The 12,820-nt window shown below is 44.0% G+C and overlaps 1 protein-coding gene across 3 annotated transcripts in view; it reads left to right on the top strand.

The window, feature by feature from the left end:
- Positions 1–779: 779 nt before the first annotated feature.
- slain2 (SLAIN motif family, member 2) overlaps positions 780–12,820 on the top strand; it is a 14,533-nt gene continuing 2,492 nt past the window's right edge. Inside the window, exons 1-7 of one of the 3 annotated variants that reach the window (XM_017423377.3) lie at positions 781–1,490; positions 3,743–3,885; positions 9,150–9,317; positions 9,400–9,573; positions 9,662–10,015; positions 10,112–10,258; positions 11,228–11,314. In XM_017423377.3, the coding sequence (XP_017278866.1) occupies positions 1,024–1,490; positions 3,743–3,885; positions 9,150–9,317; positions 9,400–9,573; positions 9,662–10,015; positions 10,112–10,258; positions 11,228–11,314 (1,540 nt within the window). In that variant the 5' untranslated portion in view covers positions 781–1,023. Of the gene's footprint in view, positions 1,491–3,742; positions 3,886–9,149; positions 9,318–9,399; positions 9,574–9,661; positions 10,016–10,111; positions 10,259–11,227; positions 11,315–12,820 lie in introns of all 3 variants that reach the window. The other 2 variants (XM_017423378.3, XM_017423379.3) reach the window with 2 other exon arrangements.

Here is a 12,820-nt window from a genome sequence, read left to right as displayed (position 1 = left end):
TGGTCATGTCATTATATACTTTTATCAAGTATGAAATTACAAAAAAAAACTTGAATATTAAAATTATTTGTTAAGAAACTGGTTGCCAAATTGGACAGTTTATGTGTTAAGTTCCTGTAGCAGGAGCTCAGTAATTTTGGACGTACATAAAAAAAAACCTCAATTTTAAAACATTAAAAAAGATGTAACATACAGAAAGTTATTCTTATATAAAAAAGAAAAATAAAGACTTGTCCAAAATAGAAGACACTTAAGCTGTTCGGTTAATAAAGATTGTGGCTTTTTTGAGGATAAATAAGTCATAAATAACCAACAAACTGGTCTCTTTTATGTTCACTTTAAAGACATTATGATGCAACATTTTTGTTTCCCTTGGTGGGCAACTTATTTTAGTAATTCTCCACAGATTAGTAAAGCAGTTGGTTTTGTACAAACTAACAAGTTTGTGCAGTATGAAACTAGTTAAGTATAATTTTCTTAAACAGAACTAGTTTGTTCTCTTCTTTTTGCCTTTTGTATAAATACAGTTTCTGTTGTGACGCAACATACAATGGATTTATAGCGTTTACAAAGTCATAAAGCTGTATAAACTGTTTTATCTTAATAAAAATGAAGAATTGTGTTGCTTTTTAAGATTTCTATTCAGTAGGAAACGGTAAAAATGTCTCTGAACACCGGCTTTTTACAGCTACCCACCTCGACGTAATTTTACGTGCGCGGGCAAATAGGTGTTGGTTACGTGCTCGCTCTCGATCTCAAACGTGGTGACGTACGATATCCGCCGCCTGTTGGACCGTCTTTCACAGTTGGTGACGAGTATTATGAAAATGGCCTCGACCCTACCCGCAAAGCCGAATATCCAGAGAAGATGACGACATTACGCTTGTTAAGCCAGTTAAACACCAAAGTGTCTTCTTTAAACACGTAGATGTTGGTGAAATAAAGGAAAACAACGAGACTCCCGGCAAAGAAAACACTCCGGAGCGCTGCAAATTTCCGTCTGGCGGCTAAGGATTCACCACCATGGAGGATATCAACTCTAATATCAACGCCGACTTGGAGGTGCGGAAGCTCCAGGACTTGGTGAAAAAACTCGAGCAGCAAAACGAACAGCTTCGGAGTCGGTCTACGATGTTGTCTTCGTCCGGAGCGATGTCGGAGAACCACAGACCCCTCAGCGCCGGATACGACTCGTCGCTGTCAGCGGGGATGGCAGCCGGTCTGGCCGGCTTCCCTGGGGTGGGGTTCGGCGGCACGGGCGGCTACGGTGGGCTGCTGGAGAACAACCGCTGCTCCAGACCCAGGCTGTCCTACGACGGCATCAGCTTCAAGAGGGCGTACGAGTGTGAGGGGGCATCGGCTGCCACCTCTGTGTCGAGCATGAACTCCCTTTACTCAGACAACGCCGAGGGGGAAACCTCAATCCTAGACGAAGTGGACATCTTAGATCTTGAGGACATGGATTGTCTAAACGAAGACGAGGACAGCTGGTGAGTGACAGGCTTGTCTGGGGAGGAAACTTGCCTGTGAGGCTTGTGCTTGTGTCCTCGGGGCTTGGTGACGGATTTATTTGCCTGTGGACAGCTGCTCTACACATTAGGAGCGCCTGGCACAAACAATCATCTCAGAAACTTGCCTTTAAGCCGGGGTTGCCAGATAAGAAAGGACGAAATATCGTGCTCTTTCTTTAAAATGAGCTGTGTTTTGATCCAAATTGTTTTTATGTGCTGAGTCCACAGGAGAGGAGAAGGGTTGAGGGCCTGGCGCAAACTATCGTATAAATACGATAGTTATCGTGTACCTGGCAACACGGCCTTAATGCGAAGGAGCCTCACTGTGGAGCACTGAAGGGTCGCATTGTTTTGGCACCTCATATGGGCGATGCCAAGCCTGTGTGACCCGACTGCTTTGCCACATCACCCTGCCTGCAGTAAATGCTCAGCTGTTTGGAGTCAGGACCCTGAGCTCCATCTTGTTTGCCGTGTGTTTCTGATGTGGCAGATTGCTTGGCATGTCTTGGCAGCGGTGGCAGGAGATCAGTGTGTACAGATCTAACTTGTTTTCCTGCCCAGCAGCCATGTGGGAGAGGTAGCCATGGTTATATTCCTCCTCTGAGCTCCCTGTTAGCGCAGCAGTTGGCACTCAGCTACAAGTGCTCTCCGCAGCACCAGCCGAGACCGAAAAGGCTGTGAAAATAAAATGGGACAGTCGTCTTATCCTTCTACAGCATTGTTGTGAAGCTGATCGCAAGCTTTGTATTTGCAGGACAGATCATAACAGTGTCTTGTGGAAACAAATTAACCCCCACACATCCACACACACTCTTCATGGTTCTTCACCCCGTAGTGTTTGTCATTCAAACTAGTGTGAGGCATCTCACTATTAGATGAGATGCATTTTAGATCCTTAATCTAATCAACCTTAGCCAACACAGAAATGGCGATATGCATTCCTTCAATTAATGTGAGGCCTTTAATATTAGATGGGTTTACAGAAGATTTTTAACATAATGGAGTAGTTGTTGTTTTTGTGTGTGAGGCGATTGCCGACTTCAACATAATGATGGTCCCTCCTTGGAAAAAATGCTTATTTTTTGCCAGGGAGAGCTCATTTAGTTGGCTTCTGCTTTGTTCAGGATACTTAAAGGGAAACGTCAGTGCTGCAGCCTGATGTCTGATGTTAAAGCTACTTAAGGCAGTTATATATCATTCATATCAGAGTTTTAAATTTGCTCCATAGTCTGACAACCCCCCCCTTTTGTGTTGCTGGCAGCAGATTCCCGTGATGTCAGGATTCGTCCACATATTGCTCACTCATGCTTGGCAGAGCCAGCCTCATTTTGTCCAGGCTGTTTACTCTGCCCTTTTGGATCAGATTGATATCTGGGATTACCCCATAGTGCCTGGCTCGTTCCAGCTCCTGTCACAGACTCCTGTAATCCCACAAATTAGCATCAGCGTGGATTTAAAGTGCTCCCCGCTGCTGCTGCAGAGCTCTGCCCATCACGCGACCGAGTATGAAGATGTAGATTTCTGAAGCCGCCGTGCGGCATGTGAATGGCTGTCAGCGCGTTGATTAAACGGTGGGAAACGTGCGGTCCTGATTTCAGGTATGTATTCCCCTGCGCGTCTCCGCTTTCATCGTAAAAGGCATCTTCCTCTGCAGCTTCCACAGTGCTGACAGCTGCTTCCTCTGAGTAGAAACTCTTCTTTTTTTTTCCCCTCTCGGAGTCATAAACAGATATTTGTCTTATAACTGACTAACCAATACTAGTGCTTTTTGCTGACAGCTCAGAGCCGAACCTTGGTGACCCTTTGACCATTCAGCGGTTTTGGCACTTTAAATAAATACAGCTGACCAAGCATTAAACTAAGTACCTTTGACAAACATCGTAGACCGTTCCTCCCTTTTACTCCTGTGTTTGTATATATTTTTAGTATGATTGTCTGCCAAAATCATGAAGGCTCACAACTCGTCTTACCCTCACTATCTCTTACTAGTTCTGCACACTGCGGTAAAACTGGTTCCAACCGATATTGGCTTAATCATTTAAAAGGTATGAAAGCCGTTAGCTGGCATTTAAAAGAGGAAGTCAGGATTGATGTGAATTGGATTGTTTAATTGGACCAAACCCATGCGCTCACTTTGTAAAGTGTCCTTTTTTTTTTTTTACTTTGTAATTAAATTGAACAGAACTGAAAATGACCATCTGTTAAGTTGGGTGTGTTTTTTCTTTCCCCAGGTTATATGAGGCCAAACTGAACAGTCCCCTGCAGAAGGCCTTGAGTCCGATGGTGTGGTGCCGCCAGACCCTGGACAGCCCCAGTCCTGAGATCGAATCGGCCAAGCGCTCTCTGATCCACAGACTGGACCTCACCATGTCAGGTAAACAGAAAACATGCTTGGTGCTCTATAAAAATCATTGCCTCTAGTGAGTTAGCAGGAAGTAATGGGACTTTTCACTGTCTGGTTTTCACTTATGATGTTCACACTGACTGACTGACTGGCTGACTGGCAAGCAGCTTGTTGGTGACTACTTTGATGTTACAATCATACCCCATGGTAACATCAGCTGCAGGATCTGTTGTCAAACTGCTGATCAATCAAGGTAGAGCTTTTAGGAAACCATGCATATGGTTTTGCAAAGAAACGTCGTTCTGTTTGGGTTCAGGATCATTGAAAAGTTGAACAAATTCTTACTATAAGGATCAAAGTCTTCTAAAAAAAAGTCATCAAAAGTCTGTAAAACTACAAACATCACCTCAGAATTAAAGCTGGTTATTCAATTTGCAGTCAGCCCCTAAACCCTCGCTTCGCTTCCATTGTTAGTTTCTCCTGGCTTTTTGTTCACACCAGAAACACAGCTAAATATATGTTTCGAAATTGATTGAGACAGCACTAAATGATGAGCACTGATCCATATTTAGGGATCATATAAACAATCTGTCATGATCAGTGTCTGTCACCAATACTGCAGTGTGGTTGTTGGTTGTAAAATGTGTAAAATATCCATCAAAACAAAACTCCTAAGCTGAAACCACCAGCTGTAGGTCTGTCGTGCGCCTGTGCAGTTCCTGTTCTTGAGTTTTTGACTCTCACTAATTATAGTTGGGCGTTCAGGGAGGACAGGCCTCAAATCCTTGCTGCTAAACTGAGAAGGGTCGTTCCCATTTTGACAGTGGCATGTCCACGTGACAGCCGGATCGTGTTGAGCAACGGGCTGCTGAAGGTTGTCCACTGGGATAGATGGGGTTTATTGTGCAAGAATCAACACAGCACCTGGATGCACACTTGATTTCTCACCCAGGATTATTGTTGTTTGTTTATTTTGGCACCTGAAATAACCCGTGTCACTCCATAGTGGATTTTTTAAAATTACCTTATATCTTACTTATGCAGCTGGTTGCAAGTATTCACCCTTCTTGGTATTTAAAACAAATAACAGAAAACTGCTCCAAACCCCTTCAAGTTGGATATTTGTCGCTTGTGTACGACAATCTTTAAATCAAACCAGAGATTCTCAGTGGTGTAGAGGTCTGAACTTTGACTGGACCATTCCAGGACATTTATCTGGTTCTCCTTAATCCAGTGGAGTGTTGCTTCAGCCGTGTGTTTAGAGTTGTTGTCCTGCTGGAAGGTGGACCTCCGTCTCAGATCTCTGAACGACTCCCAACAGGTTTCCCTCTGGAACTTCTCTACATTTCCTTCCATCCATCTGTCCTTCATCTCTGACCAGTTTCACAGTCTTTGCTGATGGTAAACATTCCCACAATATGATTCTGCCACCGCCGTGCATCCCTGCAGGGACGGTGTTATCAGCGTGATGAGGTGTTGGGACACGGTGTTGTCCTTGAAGGCCATGAAGTTCAGTTTTTTCCACATGTTTCGGTTGTCTTCAATGTGAGGCACAAGGTCTCGTTCTGTTTCAAATGAACATACAAGAGTGGAGTTGCAGGCAATACAATACATGCTGCAGTTCAGTAGAATAATATCTCCAGCTGTCACTGCGAGAGAGGTGGGGGACACCCTGGACAGGTCTCCAGTCCATCACAGGGACATATAGAGACAAACAACCAATCAGTCTCACTCACACCTAGGGACGATTTAGAGTTACCAGTGAACCTAACATGCATGTTTTTTCCCCGTGCTGCCCTCCATTACTTGTAATCAAATTGAAAATCCATTTAAATTCTAAGTTTTTAAAGCAACAAAACAGACAGAATACCAAGGGAAGCAAATAATACCTTTGCAAACCACTTTACAGGTGATTTGAACCACAAGAGTGCAATCACAGAATCGGCTCAGACTACTCTGATTTTGTTTAAAAGCTGGTTTATGTGATCGCACCTTTTCTGTCCAGCTGCTGAGTCTATGACAAGTTGAGTTTTATCGTCCGTTCTTATTAGTTGGGAAATCATCCTGTTAGATGAACGAGGAGGAGAAAGCAAAAACAACCCATACAACTCTCATTTCATCCCTCACATGAAGGAACCAAAGAGAACAACTAAAGCTGCCTGTGGATGTGTTTGATTCACTTCCTCTGAGGCTAAAAAGTTTGTTTTTGTTCATATTTTCCCCCCTTTTTTTGTTAGGCATGTCTTAAAAACTCCATTCGAAGCCCATTTGGGCCCGTGAGAATCAGCAGACACACCCACCTGGCTCCCGGCTCCTCTCCTTCACACCTAGTCTCCAAAGGGCTCATGAAAACCCCATCGCCATGGCGCTGGTTTAGTTTATGTCAGCAAAGAAATGGCAGAGGAAACATTTGGTCGCTGCCGGCTTGTACGCCAAGCTCAAACAAGACGATCAAATATTTTCGGCACGACCTTTTGTGAGAGTGGTGACCGAGGCTTTTGTATGTTTTTAAAATCAGAACCCCAGATGATGTGTCTCGGTTACGTAACTACCAGGGAGGAAACGCCTGGGAGATAAATCCTTGTGTTGCAAATTAGACAGCGCAGCTTTTTTTTTTTTTTTTTTTCACGTCGGACAAGTCTGATAAGCAGTACAACGATTTTTTTTTTTTTTTTTGGCTTGAGCTAAACAATTAAACAGTTTTTTTTCTGCTTGGACAGCTGCTCTGCAACACCAGCAGCAGAACCACCAGGATTTTATTAAGTTGGTTAACATCTGTTTTTCCCTTTTTTTTTCTGTCATTTTCATCCCTTCTTTCTTTCCTGGTATTTATCTCCTTTGTTTGCCCAAGCCTCTCTGTTTGTTCTACTTCAGTACCAGGTTTTGTCTAACCTTGAAGCCCAAATGGCCCGAAGCCGTATGCTTTCCGCCCGCTCATATACTGTAGGTGCTTTTTGTCTGTAGATATTGCCTCTCAAGTTTTTACAAGTAAAAGTCGAGACAAAGTTCAACTTTACACCTAAATAGGTCAAAGTAACATCAGTTCTTACAGGGAAGAGCAGCATTTCTCTCCTTCCTGTTTTTTATTTTCTAGGACTTCCGAATTTGACCATTTTTGCTACAGATGTCTTCAGATTGGTGTAATGACAGTGTGTTACTGAAGGTGCAGTTATAACCACCTACAAATCCCAAAACACTGACCTCTAGTTGGGTCCACTTTTAGCTTTGTCATATTATACGTTAAGTGAGCACTCTGAGAAATATTTTGTTACAGTGAGCTGATAATGGTTTTGTCTGTTAGCAAAAAAAAACAAACCACTGGACTGAATCTTACTTGAACTATACAGATTTTCCTCCTGGAGGCGTGCACGTTTCGGTGTTGTTGACGTTCCTCGGTAGCTGATCTGTGTGGATGTCAGCAGAGTGGTAGGTAATGATGACTGTATTTCCTAAATAATGCAGGAGGACAGAGTGCAGAGCTTTAGGTGGCGTGAGTCAGTGAGGGAGGGAAAGTGAAAGGAGCTGAGCGGCCCGAGGAGGAAGTGGACTCTTAAAGGCTGCCTTCCAGTCACCACAGAGCACACACCCAGTTAGGAGGAGAAAGAAACAAAAGGGTGGGAAAATGAGTTTTTCCGAGAGACGCTAACAACCCAAAACCACCAGAAGTGAGCAGCAGCCAGACTCGGACCTCATGATTGAGACCGTGGGGCCTCTACACTGGAGCCTTTTTGACTGCTGCTCTGCAGGAATTCACAGAGAACTGCATTGTGTTGTTTTTTTGTTTTTTGTTTTTTCCTATATAGATTGAATGGCACATATTGTCTCAGCTACTGATGCAGGAACTCCATCAGGCCCACACTCAGCATATGGTGTAAGAGACTCACACAGACTTGAAGCACAGAGCACAGCTTTCATGACTGCCACTGACTGCTGACGTTTGTAAGCGAACCAACAGACTCATCAGGACTCGTCTGTGGATTCACTGTGACACCGAACCAAACAAACAAAACCTTACAGCTGGTTTCTCGAGCCTGCCTTCAACAATCATTAATACATTTATTATTCTTGGCTGGAGAAGAATGTTGAGTTTTTCCCTTATTCAGTGCTTTTTTATGTCGAACAACTGGTTTCATAGGTACTTGGTGATAAACTATTACTAGACAATAGAAACAAAGATCAAGTATCACAATATTTTTCTGCAAAAAGCACCTTCAGCATGACAGATTTATTCCTGCAGTCAAGAATTATGGATACATTTTTAGAGGAATTTATTCCTATCCACCAAACTATATTAAATATTAGGGACCTCCATGGGTTTAATTTACTGTTTTAACCAGTTTGGAAAAAGAAAACAGAATTGAAGACCCTGATAGAGTTCCATGTCTTAAACACAAATATTTAGACATACACACACGTGCATGGAGGCATGTACAAAAATGCTTGTCCAGTATACATATACATATATATATTTACTTTAAATACACACATTGCCACTCACTGTGAACATAAAAAGTCGACACATCCCTGTTAAAAAGCCAGGTTTATGTCATGTACAAAAATGAAACCATGATAAATAATTTCTACCTTTACTGTGACACAACTCAACTTAGAAATAAATAAAAAAAATACAAAAACTAAAAATTTTCCAGAAGCTAGTTGCATATGCGTGCACACCCTGAAACTAATAATTTGTTGAAGCACATTCTGATTTAATTACAGCCGTCAGTCTTCCTAAGAAAGAGTTTGAGTTTAACTCTTTTCTGCTGAAGACGTCCGTGTGTTGATTTGGATGTATGGTTAGAGTCACTGTTAATTAAAAAAATCTAATTCCTTTTCATCTTTAGCTTTTTTGCATTTACCTTTAGGTTTTACGCCAAAATAAACATATACTTTGGCCTTCCATCATTCCAGCCACCATGACTCAGTTCCAGCTGAAGAAACCCAACTCTACAGCATGACGCTGCCTCTACCATGTTTCACTGTAGCTAAGGTGTTCTTTTATTGATCCACAGTCTTGCTCTTGCACTTGGATCAACTCTGGTTGTTTTTAAATGTTGTAGAAATAAACTCTGACTCGACTTGTCAGTACACTGCCAAACTTACATGTGTTCTAATGGAAATTCATTTCTCACACGAAACTAAAAAACCTTGGCTAGAAATATGTGTACAGCTAAGACTATAGCATCATCTAAAATGCAAAAAAAGCTTTTGTTTTCACACCGAGGCTGTAATTTTCTTTCTTTATTTTTTTAGTATAAAATGATCTTCTGTTTTGTTTCTTTTTGACTCTGCAGCCAACAAGCGAAGGAGCCTGTATGGAAGCCCCTATCTGCAGCAGGGTTATGGAAGTCCTTATAGCACAAATACAGCCAACAGCCCTTACAGCAGTGGCTTCAACTCCCCCTCCTCCACCCCCAGCAGAGTGCCCATCGTCCGACAGCAGCTAATGCCCAGTAACGCTGGTATGGATCTGTTAGTTCAATATCTATTACTAATATTTGTTTAGTATGAGACTGAAATGTTCACTAATTGTTTCCTCATCAGTGCACCAGAGAAATGCAGCAGCAGAGAGGAATCCTCCAGCGATTAGTCCACAGTCATCAGTGGACAGTGAGCTGAGCACATCAGAGATGGACGAGGACTCCGTCGGCTCCTCAACTACCTACAAGCTCAATGATGTCACTGATGTCCAGATAATGGCACGCATGCAGGAAGAGAGTACGTGCCTGCTTCGAACAAAAACGAGAATCTCCGGTTTCCAGCAGCCCTAAATGTCTTTCCTCACAGAATCTCTGTGTGTCAACAGGTTTGAGACAGGAGTACGCTGCAACAGCGTCCAGGCGGAGCTCGGGTTCGTCCTGCCACTCGCTGCGGCGCAGCACCTTCAGCGATCAGGAGCTGGACGCGCACAGTCTGGAGGACGAGGAAGAGGCGGTGCACCTGGCCTTCCCCCTGCCTTCCAACCGCTTCAGCCCGTCCCCTCGCCACTCTCCTCGTGTCTCCCCCAGGAATTCCCCCCGCTCGCGATCACCTGCTCGCTCTATAGACTACAGCCACGGTCGCGGCTCGCCGCAGCCCATCATCAGCCGCCTGCAGCAGCCTCGCCACTCGCTGCAGGGCCACGGCCACGACATGCAGACCAGCGTGGTGAAGAATGAAGGTAAACTCTGACAAGCAGAGAAAAAGAACATGAACAGATTTCCGAGGTTCTGTTTGTTCGGCTCGAGCTAATCCCCCTCTTGTGCCGCTGCTGTAGAAAAGCTGCGGCGTAGTCTTCCCAACCTCACACGCTCCTCTGCCGCCGCGGCTCAGACGCAGGAGCCCGTCAAGAGCAGCCGAAGCTGCGAGTCCAACCTGCAAGTGCCAAATGGAGGCTCCCCACGACACCAGAGTCAGTCTGCGAGTGAGTAAAATCACCAGCAGAACCTTTGATTTTATCATCAAATACTCAGGTCTTTAACCTGCAGCAAGTTTCAGACTGATTTTTCTAATCACCTTTCTGCTGACATTATTTCAATGTTGTTGTTCTCTGAGCTGAGAAACATGAAAGGCTGTACAATCTGTGTGAGTGGGGATTGTGTAACTCCGTCTGGCTGCACCTTCTCTGCAGAGATTGTGCTGCTTTGCAGCGACATGGCTTTGGTGTTTAGGGATCCTCTTTGATCCCTCTCAGTTGTAACGTCCCGCACTCTTCTCTTGGTGTAACTCACTGTGCAGAATAAACGCATGTTACCCACCACACTGAGAATCCAGGGCTGCTCGGAGTAGCTTTCACACTAACATTTCTTTTGTCCCTCCTCTGTAAGTAAAGACCATCCATTTAACATAATCCTGTAATGGGAGGTAAAAGGTAATGGTGTTTACTTTAATCCAGAGTCTGTAATCCTTCTATCAGTAGAGGTGCATAGAAGAGGGGTCAAAGGGCAGGTTTCAGCTGTTTAAATGTGTCGGGACTGCTTTTATCCTGTCTCGGCTCCCCTGTCTGTGGGACAGGGAGGAGTGCTCGTCGTCCTCTTGCTTTAGATCAGAGATTCTGTTTTCTCCACGGTGCCAAAGGATTTAACAGTGGAAACTTTTGGTTCCTCAGTCTTTTTCTGTCTGAGCTTCGGCTGCACTGGGCATGCGGGACACTTCACTGGCTGCCTCTTCTCTTCTCTGTGAAAGCATGCCTTCCCCAAACCGACCTCTTTCCTTCCGTCTGGCTCAGACCGTTGATTTGGTTGTGTGGGCTGCTTTATGCTGTTTATCTGTGGAGCCCCCTAGTGGCCTCGGGCGGTACCTCAGGCTCTAAGGGCCTTTCTTCTTCAGTGCATCTGTGACTCTCAGGCAGGACGGGGTCAGACCCCCACACTGACATTTCCCTGTTTTCCAGTCACAGCTCAGCTCCCGAGGTACTCCGCTCCTTCTCGCTCGTCTCCGAAACCCAAACAGCTCCTCCAAAAGCCAACAGCCCTGCGAGGTAACGGCCCGCTCCTGAACCAGAGGCTGTGGGCCTGATCTCACACACTGACATACGCACAGTTTATGACACACTCAGCACACCCTGGCTGTGCACTGAAGGTATAGACTGCTGATGAGAGGAGATGATGGATGACGGGTATTTACGGAGCTAAAACAGATGTGAGGAAAGTGCATTAATGCATTCGTTTCCAGGTTGTTGTTTTTTTTTTTTAACTCTGAGGCTTTGAGGTAATGCAGTGTGCACTTTTAGATGCTGTTTATGTCGCTCCCCTCTCTGAGTATGAAGGAAGTTAGCTGATGGAGCAAAGTGGTTGTTGGCAGTGTGATCCTACACCATCCACACTGGTGTACCGTACACAGAACGGTGCTGCTGGTTGTCAGTATTCTCCCCAAACACAAAGAAATGTCACTCATTAGTTGTGTTACAGAAGTGTGTTTTACAATTCTTCCCTTCTTTTTTTAATGCCTTTTTACTTATAAAAAAAACCCTTCAAAGTTTCTTATAATCAGTTATGTTATTAAATATATTATCATTCTCTTAAACAGTTTATTATTTATGATTTCACATCTTATTCTTAAATGTTTAAATTCCAGTTTTCCCTTCTTTTTATTTATTAGTAGCTCAGTCTATAATTTTTTATTAGTTTTGGTGCCAGTGGTACAGTTTCTTGTCCTCAAAAAACATTGAGTATTTATAATTTTCTTTATCACCTAATATTATATTTTATTGGTATTAGGCTTTTTTTTTACTGACATTAAGTACAAACTGAGTCCTTTATTCCTACACATGGATTTCATTTCATTAAAAACAAAGTTAGGGAAAAAATGGACTCTCAAGAGAATAAAAGTGTTTATAGGACACTAAAGTAACAAACATGGAGCACATGATCACACAGTCAGGCTTCAGTCATCCAGGATACTCAGACGTCTGTTTCTTGTCTGCAACGTTTACGGCAGAAATGAAGTCAACCTCCTTTAATTGCTTCCTTTATGGATATCTGGAGAGCCACAAGAGGACTTCATCAACATTTCTTTGGACTGTTGCGTGCTAAACTGGATGCAGTGGGAACAACTGACTTTTTTATTTGTGTGCAATCATCTGACTAAAACAAAACTGAGTCGTTCAGGCCGTAGCGTCTGCCGGGAGTCATTTCAGCCTCGAGCTTCTGTTCCGAAGCACAGATGTGAAGTTTGTTACAGCCTCACGGTTTTGTACCCTGCTGCCTCTCAAACCGGACCGAGACGTGCAGCTCGGGGGCAGTGGAGGCTGACGCGTTTGATGAAATCTCTCACCGTCAAAGTCTGTAGAGCAGAGGTAACTTTCTAAAACCGTCTGTCATCACGCTGCTGCCTCTGTCGTTGTCTCTGATCACGATCACACTGTTTAGCCTTAAGAGGTCAGCCACCATCCCCAACAAGCTGGATGGGTAAAAACACCCGTCGTGACTGTCGCTCATGATTCCTGTAGGTTTGTCAGACAGATAGCCCCCCCCCCCCCCCCCCC

The sequence above is a fragment of the Kryptolebias marmoratus genome, linkage group LG24, assembly GCF_001649575.2.
Source record: "Kryptolebias marmoratus isolate JLee-2015 linkage group LG24, ASM164957v2, whole genome shotgun sequence".
NCBI classification, from domain to species: domain Eukaryota; kingdom Metazoa; phylum Chordata; class Actinopteri; order Cyprinodontiformes; family Rivulidae; genus Kryptolebias; species Kryptolebias marmoratus.
This window is presented reverse-complemented; position numbering and strand designations above follow the sequence as displayed.